General features: G+C 39.0%; 1 protein-coding gene across 4 annotated transcripts in view; it reads left to right on the top strand.

The window, feature by feature from the left end:
* erbb4b (erb-b2 receptor tyrosine kinase 4b) overlaps positions 1 to 16,466 on the top strand; it is a 429,788-nt gene that overhangs the window by 374,187 nt on the left and 39,135 nt on the right. For 2 of the 4 annotated variants that reach the window (XM_079822543.1, XM_079822541.1), the window contains one exon: positions 2,802 to 2,984. In XM_079822543.1, the coding sequence (XP_079678669.1) occupies positions 2,802 to 2,984 (183 nt within the window). Of the gene's footprint in view, positions 1 to 2,798; positions 2,985 to 16,466 lie in introns of all 4 variants that reach the window. The other 2 variants (XM_079822542.1, XM_079822540.1) reach the window with 1 other exon arrangement.

Below are 16,466 nucleotides of genomic sequence, written 5' to 3'. Positions count from 1 at the left end.
TGTGTGTGTTTGTGGATGTAGGATGTGTGTTACACAATATTTTATTTTTTTAAATGTTCAAACAAACTGTAAGAGGATCCCTCCAAGGCCTGAAATCATATTAATGGCTGAGGCATCTTTTATTGCAGTAATATAACCTTGTGGCCCGAGGTTTGGATATTATTTCTAAATTATCCCCTCAGCTGTTTGTGGAAATGATAAGTATTTTTTTACGTTCTGTATGTTCTTAGTCCCTGATACTTTTACACTCTGTGCCATCTTTTGTTTGGACCACAGGTTAAATATGTTGGATATAAACTGGAATTCGGATCATAAATGTGCTCTCGTTTAGTAAGATGCTTTACACACATTTCTTGTTTTTGACTAGACTTACTTAATCACACTGTGAAACACAGTGACTGAAATAGACCTAAGACTCTGTCATGCAAGCATGAAGACAGAATGTTGTAGATGGTCATCTTAAGCGTGCAAGTGTGCAGTGTTAGTGATTTATGGGTAATAAGACTGCCTTGTAAATCCTCCAGTTTATGCAAGTTTCGTGAAACAAAGCGAATAAATCCAACACTCATTTTGCAGACTATAACTATGGGGCTGTTTCACAGGTGAATCTCAGTGGGGCGTCATGGGTGTGTGTTCCAACATGCATGAGAAGTGCTTCAGAGCAAATCTTTAATAAATTGTACTAAATCTCTTTGTAACTGTAAGATGTATGCACTTAAGTTTTTGTAATTGAAACACTCTCATTTGTCAAATATAAAATACGGTCATTCAGTCTCACATATTTGTAGTACGAACAATGAAGCAGCACACTACTGTTTAAAATTGTGTGGGGTCAGTAATATGTATATATATATTTGAAAGAAATACTTTTCTTTAGCAAGGGCAGATTAAATTGATCAAAAGTGACAGTAAAAACATTTATAATGTTACAAAAAAATCTGTTTAAATAAATGTTGCTTCCACAACAGAAAATATTCAAATTGATAATAATAAGGACATTTTCATGAGCACCAAATCAGCATATTAGAATGATTTCTGCTTTGCCATACCAGGAATAAATTACATTTTAAAGCAGTAAAGACAGTCATAATGTTACAAAAAATAACTTTCTATTCATCAAAGAATCCTGAAAAAAAATTTTACACAACTGTTTTCAACATTGATAATAAGACTAAATATTTCTTGAGCAACAAATCAGCATATTAGAATGATTTCTGAAGGATCATGTGACATTAAAGACTAGAGTAAGGATACTGAAAATTCAGCTTTGCATCACAGGATTACATTATATTTTAAAATACAATCAAATAGAAAACTTCTTTGAAATTGTAATAATATTTCCCAACATTACAGTTTTTACTGTATTTTGGATCAAATAAATGCAGCCTTGATGAGGAGACCCTTTTTAAGAACATTAAAAAAATCTACTGATCCCAAACTTTTGAACGTGTATGTGTGTTTATACATATATACACCGATCAGGCATAACATTATGAGGTGAAGTGAATAACACTGATTATCTCTTCATCACGGCACCTGTTAGTGGGTGGGCTATATTTGGCAGCAAGTGAACATTTTGTCCTAAAAGTTGATGTTTTAGAAGCAGGAAAAATATATGTGTAAGGATTTGAGCGAGTTTGACAAGGGCCAAATTGTAATGGCTAGATGACTGGGTCAGAGCATCTCCAAAACTGCAGATCTTGTGGGGTGTTCCCGGTCTGCAGTGGTCAGTATCTATCAAAAGTGGTCCAAGGAAGGTACAGTGGTGAACCGGCGACAGGGTCATGGGCGGCCAAGGCTCATTGATGCACGTGGGGAGCGAAGGCTGGCCCGTGTGGTCCGACCAAACAGACGAGCTACTGTAGCTCAAATTGCTCAAGAAGTTAATGCTGGTTCTGAAAGAAAGGTGTCAGAATACACATTGCAGTTTTTTGCGTATGGGGCTGCATAGCCGCAGACCAGTCAGGGGGCTCATGCTGACCCCTGTCCACCGCCGAAAGCGCCAACAGTGGAAACTTGACCATCAGAACTGGACCACGGAGCAATGGAAGAAGGTGGCCTGGTCTGATCATGAATCATGTTTTCTTTTACATCACATGGATGACCGGGTGTTTGTGCGTCGCTTACTTGGGGAACACATGGAACCAGGATGCACTATGGGAAGAAGGCAAGCCGGCGGAGGCAGTGTGATGCTTTGGGCAATGTTCTGCTGGGAAACCTTGGGTCCTGCCATCCATGTGGATGTTACTTTGACATGTACCACCTACCTAAGCATTGTTGCAGACCATGTACACCCTTTCATGGAAACGGTATTCCCTGGTGTCTGTGGCCTCTTTCAGCAGGATAATGTGCCCTGTCACAAAGCAAAAATGTTTCAGGAATGGTTTGTGCACAACATCAAGTTTGAGGTGTTAAATTGGCCTCCAGATTCCCCAGATCTCAATCCAATTGAGCATCTGTGGGCAAACAAGTCCGAACCATGGAGGCCCCACCTCGCAACTTAAAGGATCTGCTGCTAACATCTTGGTGCCAGATACTACAGAACACCTTTAGGGTGGAGTCCATGTCTCGACAGGTCAGGGCTGTTTGGACAGCAAAAGAGGGATTAGGCCATAATGTTATGCCTAATTGGTGTGTGTAAAAGCTAAAAGAACTAGCTGTGTTTACTTTTTTTAAAAAAAGACAGAACAGGTTAAAGCATCTACATTACATGCTGTAAAAAACCTTCCATTTAAACCACTCATTGTGATTAATCTGTTATGGATTCCTGTGCTCTGAGTGGTTTTTTTTCCCTCCAGGAGGCTCTGATCATGGCCAGCATGGAGCATCCTCACTTGGTGCGGTTATTGGGTGTGTGTCTGAGCCCCACCATACAGCTGGTCACTCAGCTCATGCCCCACGGCTGTCTACTGGACTACGTACACGAGCACAAAGACAACATCGGCTCCCAGTTACTGCTCAACTGGTGTGTTCAGATCGCCAAGGTAAGACACCCCATATCCTGAGTGAACCAGAGATTTAGGGATTAAATGAAACATTAATTGATATAGCTAATTTTTTATTCAGAATTACTAATTATTTCTTTAGATATTACATTTTTAAAGTACAAAGAAATAACTTACTGTATGTTTAATGTAAAAGTGTTGAGGTGTGTTTTTTTTTTTGGTCTGCTGTCTGAACTTGCATTAAACACTGTTCAGATCTTCGCTCACTCGCTCTTCCTCCCAGTCATGCAGCATAATTTTGCCATATTTCTTTGATATTGGACCCCCAACCCCATCTGCTGTCTGTACCACTCTGTTTATCTTCCTCCCAAACCAATGGTGGTCATATTTCCTCTGCTCTGTCTCCCAGACTAGGAGTGCATATGAATGATCTCAGAGCAGCAGCACCTCAAAGGCTGCTGGGATAGATAAACAGCATACAGCACGCTCTGTCTGATCTGAGCTCCACGTTGTATCTGTGAGCTTTGCTTTTTGTCACTCGAAACAAAACCTCTGACACCTCTGAGATGCAGAACTGTGTGTAGGAGGGGTGTGGGGTTAACACAATGATTTAAGCTGAACAGTAACAGAGCTATTTTAGGAATTATTGTTTACAAAACATTCTTAAAATGAAAAGAAAAAAGGGCTCTTGAATAAGAGTGCACCAGGTTTTACAGGAGTTACATCACAGCAGGTGGTAGTTGACATGACAGTTTAAGCAGCGACAGCAGTATGAACTGATGTACTTCAGCTAAAACTTTTTAAAGTTAATATGAAACGGTGTTGGCAGCTTGAATGGTATTTGATGAATAGAGAGAGAAAGGGTACATACAGTACCTTTTAAAAGTTTGGGGTCAGTGAGATTTTTAAAAAATATCTATCTATCCATCTATCCATCTATCCGTCTGTCTGTCTGTCTGTCTGTCTGTCTGTCTGTCTTTTAGACTCATTATTACTTTGTTTTTGGCATATCTCCGAGCAGCACACATTAGCTGGATTTCTGAATGAATCAGTTGCTGAATTCAGAATCGCATGCTAGCATAATACTCTTACTATTTCTGCTGTATAAAAATATAGTAAAAATAGTAAGAGTAGTATGCGGTTCCAAATTCAGCAAGTGTTTTGGTTGAATGAGAGATTCAGTGACTCACTCATAAACTTGTTTGGTTCCTGAATGAATTAGTTTGTGAATGATTCATGTATGTAACATGCATAAAGGGTCTCTGAAATTGATGTATAATTGATTCTTTCTCTTGTGCATACAATTAAACATTTTTGCTAAAAGTTCATGTCAACCACTGCTGGTGTGAGTTTAGCTTTGTATTGTACGGATAAAAAGACAAAAGCCAGTGTTGCATATCTTTATTTGTGTGATTCAACTGTTTAGATGAATCTCATGCATTTAAATCATAGTTTTAGAAGGCTAGTTGGTATTCAGGTGTTTTGTTGCTGTACTCACATGACCACTTCAGAGGCTTTCCAAATCAGCCGAGCAGAATAAAGATTTTAGGCACAATACTTTTGAGAAATGTTAACCTGAAGTGATACAACAGGAGGTTATTATTTATGTATTAGACTCACCTTATGAAAGTCTTTCTAAGAGCAGGCTGCAGTGTGGGAGTAAAATCAGACATTGTCTGCCCTGTTCTTTTCAAGATAATGGGCAAAACGAGCCGAGGCTTTAGAAATGTCACCTCATATACTCATAGTGTTAAATTACTGGCTTCAAAATAATACCTTAAACCAACCTTTCAATGATGCATTACACAATATATAGAGGGATATTTTAGTTAGCCAATTTCTTGGACATATGGTATATTACGTGCCATTGCAAACATCTGTGGCGATTGTGATGCGGTTAATCTTTATCAGTAAAACCGGGCTTTTGTGTCTCTGAAACTGTTTGTTCTACATACTTTTTATTTTAATCCATTGCACAGAGTTGGCTAGTTACTATACACAAACTCATTTTGCGAAGAAAAAAAATCATTTTTACTTATGTTTTGTTGTGGTCCATGCATTATTGAAGAAGCAAAACCGTGGTATATGCATTATTTACAAGTACCTTATTACAGACATAGAGCATGTTGTTTTTGCAATGACCTCTTCATGCAGCTTCTCTGACATATAAACCCATACTCAAACACTGTGTGCGTGTGTGTGTGAGCGTGCGTGCGTGCGTTAGGCCACCTGGCAATGAGGAACTTCTTTTAATGAGAACAGAGAAAAAGAAAACCCGTCAAATAAACAGAGAAAGGACACAGTGAAAGTACTCTCTTTCACAATCAGGTTTTGAGCACTGAATTTGAGAGATTGTTGTGTAGTTCTACAAATGATAACAAGAACGGACTCAGTTGGTTTTGGAGACAATGATGAATTGGCCATTGTCCTCTTGACAAAAGTATTTTAACATTTGTGTCCTTCTCCTTGCGTCTTTATATGTATAATGCAAGCCATGCTGACAGTCATTGAACAGTGTGTACAAACGTAAGTGTCAGCCGAGTAGTTCACATTTTTGCTTGCCCTTGATACATTTTCAGAATGGTCAGTTTGAAAAAGAGTGTAAAGAGAGATGGAATAAAGTGCAAGAGTAGGAAATGAAGAAAAAAGATACGTAAAAGGTGCTGTATGTAATTTTTTGACTGTGCTAAAGCATACAAATACCATCATATGTTTGCAAATATTTAGGAAACATGCTAAGTTCACATACTCGTTTCTCTGAAAAACAATGCGACAGCATTCAGTTATTCTGCGCTGAAATGTGCGTTCCGTGTCGGAATGTCTGTTTTTGTTTTGGTCTGTGTGATCCCGCCCGTTGTCAATTTACCTAATAGTATTTTGACATCCCGGGTTGCCAGTTGGCGGAAAACACAGCGTACTGTAGCCATGGAAGCCAGCAAACAAACTAGGTCAGAGATCGCAGATTCTACCCGATCCAAAAAGCCTGGGCATCCATCTAAAAATCTCTATGAACGAGATCGTATATTAAAACGCGGATAAATCACAGTGTGTAAGTCTTTCATAGTCAGTTGCGCTCGTTCCTGTTGTGTGTCCTCAAGCTGGCAACCCGTGTGAGTGTGGAGTCCGAGGAGGATGGGCGGGGAAACGTCTATCTTCAATATTTTGAGTGTGGACTGCAGTACCTATTTCGACCACTAGCTGTCAATCTTACATACTGCACATTTAACAAGTACCATTCAGAGAGAGAGAAGGCGGCAAATTGTCCTAGAAGACCACAAGCCTATTTTCTGTGGTTTGTCTGACTGTGCCTAATGGGTTAATGGCAGTTTGTGGGGGAAAAAAGCACTTCATGCAATATATTATTGATGATATAATAAGGTATGGAAGTAATTTTGATGAGTAGAATTCTATATGAATAATGCAATGAGATGAGATTGGCCAGAGGTGCACTAAACCAGCATTTGCGCTTCCTTATTTCCTTCACGTTTCAAGTGGGCTCTGTTAATGAAATGCACATATGCGTGTGGAACAGAGTAGGTGTGATCAAGTGTAGATGCTTGAAAAACAGACTCACTCAAGAGCCAACACAAGCCTGATGTGTGAAGGTTCAATTTTGATGCCCTGTGAGATCACCAGAGACACCCAGTAGTACTTTTTATTGAAGAAAAGGTCAGGCATTGCTCTCTCTCTCTCTCTCTCTCTCTTTGTGTGTGTGTGTGTGTGTGTGTGTGTGTGTGTGTGTGTGTGTGTGTGTGTGTGTGTGTGTGTGTGTGTGTGTGTGTGTGTGTGTGTGTGTGTGTGTGTGTGTGTGTGTGTGTGTGTGTGTGTGTGTGTGTGTGTGTGTGTGTGTGTGTGTGTGTGTGTGTGTGTGTGTGTGTGTGTGTGTGTGTGTGTGTGTGTGTGTGTGTGTGTGTTTGGGGGCATGTTTTTGTGAAATATCAGGACACAAATGTGTATAATGACATGGGTATGATATAGGTTTTACAAGGAGAGGGTGAAATATGAGGATGTTACCCATGTCCTCACTTTTCAAAAGGCTTATAAATCATACAGAATGAGGTTTTTTTCACAGAAAGTAAACTGTTCAGTTTCCTCTGATGGGTAGGTTTAGGGGTAGGGGCAGTGTAGGGGGATAGAAAATACGGTTTGTACGGTATAAAAACCATTACGCTTATGGAATGTCCCCACATTTCACAAAAAACTCTGTGTGTGCATGTGCGTGGTTTATTGTGCCTTCTATTGGACATTTGCCACAACATTCATCCTCATAACGTGTGAATATTTTTTTTGTGAACAGATGAGATCTTTAAGTAAGGATCTTGTAGAGCAGTACAAAGCAGCATCTCTCAAATCAACAGTGTGGAGCTGACAACCATCTGTAGCCATGCAAGACTGAGGTTTCCCTCAAATTCTAATTGTGAGGCACTGTACCATAACATTTTTGCAGTAATTACACATTTGGTCATTGTGTGTTGAATGTTTACCACTGGAGTCTGTATTTTCCGAGTGGCATTTAGGAAAGCAGCTTAGAGGTGTAATTGTTAAGGAGACTGTGACACACAGAAAGTGACAGCACAGGCAAAAACAACAGACACACAGCATGAAACGACAAAATGTTCACACTTCACACATGCCTGCACACTCATTAAGGCTGCATCCCATGAACTTCATTTTTCAATCTATTTGTAAAGGTTCATTTATGTAGTCGTTCAGGAATCAGAGAGAGCTGGTGTTTGTGCCTGTGTCTTTCAGGGACTGCTGAGTTAACGGTCCTGTCGACCGTCCATCAGTTTCATCAAAGTAAAGGTCCTATATGTATATACACGTTTTTTTTTTTTTTTTTTTTTTTCTCAACCCTCCAAAACACACCTGACATGGTTCTGCCAGTTGGAAGAGAACTTTATAATGGAAAGTGTAAATACACTCTGGGTAGATGGGGGTTCGCGGTTAAGTTTTATTTCAGGTTACAGAGTTCTTATTAAGTACAATGATGATACAATCACAGGCAACAATTATCCCTTTTATCCTTTCATGGTTCATTTCATCTCTTGGAAATCTTGGAATCCTCCCATTCTTCATGTCACCAATTGAATTTTCAATAGATGTAATTAAATTGACGCTTGATATTCAATGGTTTTGGTTGAGATGACAATTGTCTGGCTTCTAACGTACTAATTATAAGCTACGGATTGACCGTAGATAAAGATATGTGAAGATGTCTTGAAAGTACACCTTTCCTGAACAATGTAACCTAATTAGCTAAATAAAGCTGCAATTGTCATCCCGGTTGGCTCATACCTGAACCTAGAACTCTCCTGTTTGAATTGAACCTTTAAAAACATCCTTTAGGTTCTGCCAACCCAAGACAAACAAACTGAGGCAAAGCAATTTACTTTAAAGGCCATCCGTACAGATCTTTTCCAATATTCATATGAAATATATTTTGTCATTCTCCCACACACAATCATTCATCTCACATCTCCTAGCTCTTCTTCACTCTTTCTCAACCTTGCTCTTTTTCGACGTTGGGCTGCTGAAATTTTAAACAGGTAAGAGAGAGGAAGACCGCACAGATGTCAGGGAACACAGAGGCTTTCTCAGCTCAGTAGACCTGCAGACACAAGAGCGACTTGCCGGTGTTAGAGATGAAGTTAAAGGGACACCAGCAGTTTAGCTGGGGCTTCACTTTCAATTATCTGGATATCAAAACTGCCTGTCTAACAGAGCAGCTTTAATTGCTTTGACCTTGGTGGATCTGTCTGTTGTTTGTGGTGAGAATGAGGGGGGTATGGGGACCTGTCATTTGTCCCCAATTTATATGAGCATGTGACGTGCAACCCCCAAAAAAGAAGAAAGAAACAACTGTAACTTTCTGAGCTGAATGAGTTTTATGAAAGATATGCCAGCCCGATCTCATGAAAGTGTGTATCTATAGCACGAATTGTATTTATGTAGTTTTTGCGTGCATGTGATCCACATCTCTAATCCTACCCAGGGGGTTTACAGTGCATGTCATATGCATGCAAAAACTATTTTTTGCGAATAAATTGCTCAATAAATACAATCCGTGCTATAGATACGCATCGTGTTGGATATGCTCAGAGAAGTACATTTGAGTCTTGTTTTTGTTCTGAACCCTAGTGAGCTGCCTACATAGGCAGCATTTATAGGCACACTGTGCATTCCTAAAGGTAGGTAGCAACGCTATGCTGCCTTTTGCTATGATCACGGTCTAAAGTAGCTTTGCATGTATTCTTAGCAGGGTTATTATCATTAACTAAATTTATTAAATACATTTTTGTCAATTCAAATTAATTGAAATAAAATATATATATTAGGATAAAGACTAAACTCTAAAAAAAATTAGAAATGGTGCTTGGCAACTAACTGAAATGGCACTAAAATTACTATAAATTAAAACTAAAATTGAACTGAATTAAAAACAAGCATGTAGCAAAATTACAAACAATTAAAGTAAAATTAAGATTAAAACAAAAGTTAATTCAAAATAGATTAATAAAAATAACATTAATTAATCAAATTAAAAGCTGTTATAGTAGATAAGTAATAGTGCACTAAAATAGCACTAATAATGCAATCCCAGAACGCATTGTGACAAGCTCAGTAAAAAAAGACAGACATAGAGATATTTTGAGAAATATCTTTGCGTTTTTGGTCACCAAAAATGTTTGGTTACCAACATTCTTCAAAATATTTTCTTGTGTGTTTCACAGAATGATGGTGAGATTTTTTCATGAACAATCACTTTGAGAATTTGGACTCCTTTTGATATCAGCTGGGCTGTGTTCGAAAATCGCCTTCTGCATTCACTACTCCGTTGGTCCATTAATAGTCCACTTGAAGGAGTGAATGAAAACGAGCGAGTGAATTCGGACACTGAGAAAAGATTTATCTTGAACTCTGTCATGGAATCAAGCACAAATAAACCTTAATCAATTAAAAAGGAATGTATACCTGTATGATATTACGCTCTTCCCACATTGGACTAGAGGTTTGGAAAATGGATGTTTGTTTCAGCTGCAGGCGTCATCTCCTGGTCAGACACAGAATTGATTTGGCGCGATCATCACAGTGCATTATGGGATTGATTTAGTGCACTTAATAACGTCCACTATTGTTTCGGACACCACTACAAATGGTTGTCCCTTCAAATAGTGCCCTATGTAAGGGTATAGGGGCGATTTCAAACACAGCCCTGGAACTGAATTGGTCACAGCTAATACTGAATGTTGAATTGGAATTGGAATGACAGGAAGAGAAAATGATGCATAATTGCTTTTATCAGATTTAAAGAGCAATAGAGACATGCGAGTCATTTGCAAATGCAAATCTAAACATCTAATCTGAATATAAACGGTTTTCCTCTTGCGTTTCATCAAGGCCTCTGCAATTAGCTGGAGACGATAATGACTTGGATCGATTGTTGTGCTATTTCATCAGGTCAAGTTAGACATATTTACCACAGGCAGCCATCTGTTATGCTGTAGTGTGTACAGAAAGGATGACTAGCCATGTGGCTGCATGCAGAGAGCATCACGGACTGCTCACTGGCCGCTTACACGCAGACAGACAGCTGGGAGCACAGACGCACGATTGGTGCAGAAATGTGTGGGAAAATAGGAGAGATTGTCTGAATCGCTGACTGACAGCGCTTGTTGGTTGGTATTGAGGTTTCCCACTAGGGCTACAGTTTCATAACGCACAGGATTTTAATTTGTTTTAAGTCAGCGCTTTGAGCACTTACGGTGGAAATAAACTGATATACACACAGCCAATATTAGGCCCCTGGAGATGTCTGGACAAAGTTAATGATTAATAGACTGGAGCTTTAAGGAGTATAAAAAAAGAAAGAAAGAATTTACTCACCCTCATGTTATTCCAACATGTACTTTTCTTTCTTCTGTGTAATAAAAATGGAGATTTTACGCATAATGTCTGAGCTGCTCTTTTACATACACAAAAATGTGGTGCAAAAAAAAAAGATTTGCACCATAAATGTATCATAAAATCCACACAAAAAGATAAAAAGCCCATATGACTTCATATATAATATATAAGTTAAGTAAATTATGACAATATTGTCATTTTGGGGCACTGTTATTGTATTTAAAGGGTTAGTTCACCCAAAAATGAAAATTCTGTCATCAATTATTTACCCTCATGTCGTTCGACACCCGTAAGACCTTTGTTCATCTTCAGAACACAAATGAAGATATTTTTGTTGAAATCCGATGGCTCAGAAAGGCCTCCATTGGAAGCACATGTATTTTGCACTCACAAGACCCATAAAAGGTACTAAAGACGTTGTTACAAAGTCAATCTCACTACAGTGGTTCTACAATAACTTTATGAAGTGACAAGAATAGTTTTTGTGTGCAAAAAAACAAAACAAAAGAATGACTTTATTCAACCATTGCTTGTCTTCCATCTAGGCCTCTAACGTGAACTAACGAAGCACCATGACGCATGCAGAAGAATATGATGTAGCACATTTGCATGCACATTTTAGCCCCATTTTTAACCACTACGCCGAGACCTAAAGGACGATCAATGTAGAATTCAACAGCTTAGATACGGCGCGTCTTCCTCTGCTTATAAACAAAGCTCCTCGCTTCTGGGTCATGTGTCCGAATGCCGGCTCTACTCTCGCACATGCGTCGTGATGCTTCGTGAGTTCACGTCAGAGGCCTACACGGAAGACAAGAACTTGTTGTATAAAGTCGTTTTTTTGTTAGTTTTTTCACACAAAAACTATTCTCTTCGCTTCATAAAATGATTTTAGAACCACTGTAGTGAGATGGACTTTGTAACGACGTCTTTAGTACCTCTTATGGGTCTTGTGAGTGCAAAATACATTGCTGGCAATGGAGGCCTTTCTGAGCCATCGGATTTCAACATAAATATCTTAACCCTTAAATTATCTAATCCCACTTTGGGATCGTCTTCATTTAGCTCTGACATGCAGTACCTGTCTGCAGTGATCTCACACCTTTCTCCCACATTGTTTTTTATGTTTTGTGCTTGTGTAGTCCAAGCCAGAAATTTGTTGTCAGTTTTTTCTCTGAAACATAAAACACGCACACACTTGGCATAACGCTCTCTAAGTTAAAGGAGCGTAAGAATGAATGTGCTCTGCCGCCTCAAGCAAAATGACTTTTCCCGTCTCTCATTTTTCTCATTTCTGAAGAAAATGCTTTTTGTTTGTTTGTTTTATTTTTCTTCCAGGCATGTGAACATCAGCAGAGCACCATCCATACGCAGAGACCTTTATGGTCTTACTGATGAGTTTAGTATCATGTTTATTATATATATATATATATATATATATATATATATACCGATCAGGCATAACATTATGAAGGTGAGGTCACGGCACCTGTTAGTGGGTGGGATATATTAAGCAGCAAGTGACCATTTTGTCCTCAAAGTTGATGTGTTAGAAGCAGGAAAAATGGGCAAGCATAAGGATTTGAGCGAGTTTGACAAGGGCCAAATTGTGATGGCTGAGCATCTCCAAAACTGCAGCTCTTGTGGGGTGTTCTTGGTCTGCAGTGGTCAGTATCTATCAAAAGTGGTCCAAGGAAGGAACAGTCGTGAACTAGCGACAGGGTCATGGGCGGCCAAGGCTCATTGATGCAAGTAGGGAGCGAAGGCTGGCCAGTGTGGTCCGATCAAACAGACGAGCTACTGTAGTTCAAATTACTCAAGAAGTTAATGCTGGTTCTGATAGAAAGGTGTCAGAATACACAGTGCATCACAGTTTGTTGCGTATGGGGCTACATAAGCCGCGTTTCCACCGCAGGAACTTTCCCCAGGAACTAGGAACTTTGGGGTGGTACTCTGTGTGTTTTGACCGCAGGAACCAGGGTCTAAATGAAGTTCCGGGTAAATATTTCCCCCTCCAAACGGCCCTGCTCGCGAGGTAGTACTTTTTCAACGTTCGGGAACTTTCGAGGGTTGGACTTGGGCACTGAACACTTTTGTGAGGTTCATCCGTTCTGCGTTCAGTAAATATCAGTCTTGCTCTTTCTGTCTGATGACGTTGTCTTATTTTAAATCTAGCTTTACGAGCTTTCAGAATACGCTTTAGTATCAGTGCTCGTCTCTTTTCCGCTGTTTTGTTAATGACCTCTTTATTAAAACAATACATAACTACCAAAAGCAGCGCTGCTTGAATCTCCTCCATACTTGTTATTGTTGCAGACAGTATCGCGCAAAAAATCCTGCCACAAAGCAAAAATGGTTCAGAAATGGTTTGAGGAGCACAACAAGTGTTGACTTGGCCTCCAAATTCCACAACCAAATTCTCGTAACTTACAAGACTTACAGGATCTACTGCTTACATCTTGGTACCAAATACCACAGCACACCTTCAGGGGTCTAGTGGAGTCCATGCCTCGATGGGTCATGCAGGGCTGTTTTGGCATATATATATTTATTTATTGACTTTTTAAGGATCATGTGACTGAAGACTGGAGTAATTATGCTGAAAATTACATTTTAAAATATATTAAAATAAAAAACTGTTAATTTAATTTAGCTGTATAATATTTCATTATATTGCTGTTTTACTGTATTTTTGATCAAAGAAATGCAGCCTTTGTGATCAAATTATTGGCTTTTATTTTTTATTATATTTATTTGTATTTTAGTTAATTGGCACAAACCAAAAAGATGAATCATAGCAAATTGAAAAGTTTATCACTAAAAAAATTGTATAACACTTAAGTCAACAAAATCTCAAGAAATTGTAAATATGATTGCACGAGCCGTTGTAAAATAGCCAATATTCACACACCAGTGACATTTCATTACATTTCCCAGAAGCCTTATGCTGATGCCCTTATCATGGCTGCCACAGAGGTTTACTCATTCTTTCAATGGAGCCAGACCAGCCTCAGAGGAAAGGCACAAAAATCCTCTTCCCTGAAAAAAATACACACACCGGCCCCCAGCGCCAAACACAACCTGCAATATTGATTTCCAAGGCTGGCGCCTAACAGACACTATAGGACAGAGCTGTGTTTTGAGGAGCAGACAGGTGTGTATTATTTACTGTGGCCTGAGGAAGGCCAGACCTCGCTCTGAATCTGTAAACAATTGTTCAGGCCAGGTCAAAGAAAAAAGGGGAGAAAAGACTCTAAAATGGGGCAGAAGCAAGTGTTGTTAGAAATGGGCAGCAGTGCCAATGAACTGTCTGAGATCATATCTAGAGTAAATTAATCACCCAGCAAATGAGAGTTAAGCTCTTCTTTGTGCCCTGGTGTAATGCCACATCAGGCAAAGGACGACTGCATGACCTTACAGCAGATGAATTCACACTGGATTGAGTGGTTTGATTTAAGGGGATAGTTCACCCAAAAAAAAGAAAAAAGAAAAGCATGGAGTCATTTTCTCACCCGCATGTAATTTCGAAGAAGATTCTTTCTTCTGTGGAACACAAAAGGAGGTTTTGCTGACTGTGTAGGGGGCTCTTTTCCATACAAATATAGTGGAAAATAAAGTAGTGCGCACATGAGGTGTGAGGCCTGTCTGCAGGTTATTCTTTCTCTCTTTTGAGAACGGTGTTTCATCTAAGATCTCATATCACTAATCGCTCACTTCATCTCTACGTAATTAAAAACCTTTCCGTTATGTAGAGTATAAACAGTCAAGAGCTCTTTATGATGATGGTTACTAAAGATTTAATATTGAATTATAGATGTCATTTGAAGCCTATTCAGTCATCAGTCTTTTTTTCTCACTCCCAGTGTGATTCCCCGGGAACGTGTCTGTATCCCACTGAATGGTTAATGTGTTGCCAGGCATCCGTTACAGCTTAAAGAGATGCATCCAGGCCAACAAATTGAGCAGTAAATTGCTGGATATTAGGTTTAATTAACAGCAACAAGTCATGTGAAGAGAGTGACAGCATCCTAGAGAGAGTTTGTGAGTGCATTTGTCACCATCACTCAAAAGTTAAAGTCTGAAGAGTGGAAGTCTTAACCTCAAAACATTCAGCTCCATTTTGGATGGCATTATTATTTTAGTACTTAGTATTGAATATATTTTTCTTAATGTTTTTTCAAAATTTTCTTCTGAAACATACCGTGTTGTTCATATCTGTTATTGTAGGTCTTGGGCAGCTTTTAAAGAGATAGTTCACCCAACATTTAAAAAAAAAAAAATCCTGTCATCATTAAATTATATAAATTTAAATATAAATTTGATATCACCTGAGTGTTGTTCTAAACCTGTATGACTTTCTTTCTTCTGTGGAACATAAAATATGATGTTTTGAATAATGTATTGTTTTTTTTTTTTGTCCAAAGTAGTTTGGACCTTAACATTCTTCAAAATATCTACATCCACACAGGTTTGAAATGACATGAGTAAATGATGACAGAATTTTCATTTTGGGTAAACTATCCCTTAATATGTATGGTAAAATATGGTATGAAGGAAAACAACATCATTCCGTTTCCACGTATGACTCCATTGTGTGATTTAATGATTGTAGGTCACAGCAGAGGACAAATAAGAGCGTGTGTTTTGGGTGGGGGTGATGCCCCCTCTCCCCTATTGTGCCCCCCACACTGTGTTGTTAATGAATTTGGCCCCCCACCCCCAAGCCCGCCACAGGTCTTCAGGTCTCCAGGTCTCACCTGATTGAGAGGAGCACGTAGGCCTCGCTCCTCCCTCATGCCGAGCATATTACCAAGCCCATCTGGTCCCCCACGCCCCATGCCAAGTACAGCCCAGTCCGTAAGGACAAGGTCATGTGTTGGCATATGTTCTGGCACACCATTTCCCTCCCCAAAGGCCCAACACCTGAGATCAGAACAGCGTGCTGTGGAGCCAACTAGAGGCATAACTGTAGCAGAGAAAGTGAGAGATTACTGGTAACAGTGAACTAGTACTTGTAGGATAATACTAGTATACTATATGTGACCCTGGACCACAAAACCAATTATAAGGGTAAATTTTTTGGAAATTGAGATTTATGCATCATCATCTGAATAAATAAGGAATCTGAGGGTGCAAAATTTTTTTAATATTGATATAATTGCCCTTAAAGTTGTCCAAATGAAGTCCTTAGCAATGCATATTACTACTAATAATAAATGTTTTATATATTTATGGTAGGAAATTTATTAAATATCTTGATGGAACATGATTTTTACTTAAAGCTACACTGTGTAACTTTTTTAGTCTATTCTTAGCTAAAAACACTTAGTTCTTTCAAAAATATATGTGCTCATTAATGTATATTTACTTCTTTCAAGTAATAAAGTATTCTCGTAAGTTTATAATATGCCATTGAAAATACATAAGGTAATGGGATCTAACGGTGGTCGCCATGTTGCCCCTCCATCTTGAAAGTACATTAGCCAAAGAGGGACATACCCGTAAATTCAAGCTTCGCCTTTCGCGTTTTAACCGGTTTTAATACTCGATGGCACTGTACAAAATTCTCTGCCTCGCGCATGTGCGCGTCAACTTGTTCAGACTTGTCTGGTG

This window comes from Gobio gobio (assembly GCF_949357685.1).
Source record: "Gobio gobio genome assembly, chromosome: 7".
In the NCBI taxonomy this organism is placed as follows: Eukaryota; Metazoa; Chordata; class Actinopteri; order Cypriniformes; family Gobionidae; genus Gobio; species Gobio gobio.
This window is presented reverse-complemented; position numbering and strand designations above follow the sequence as displayed.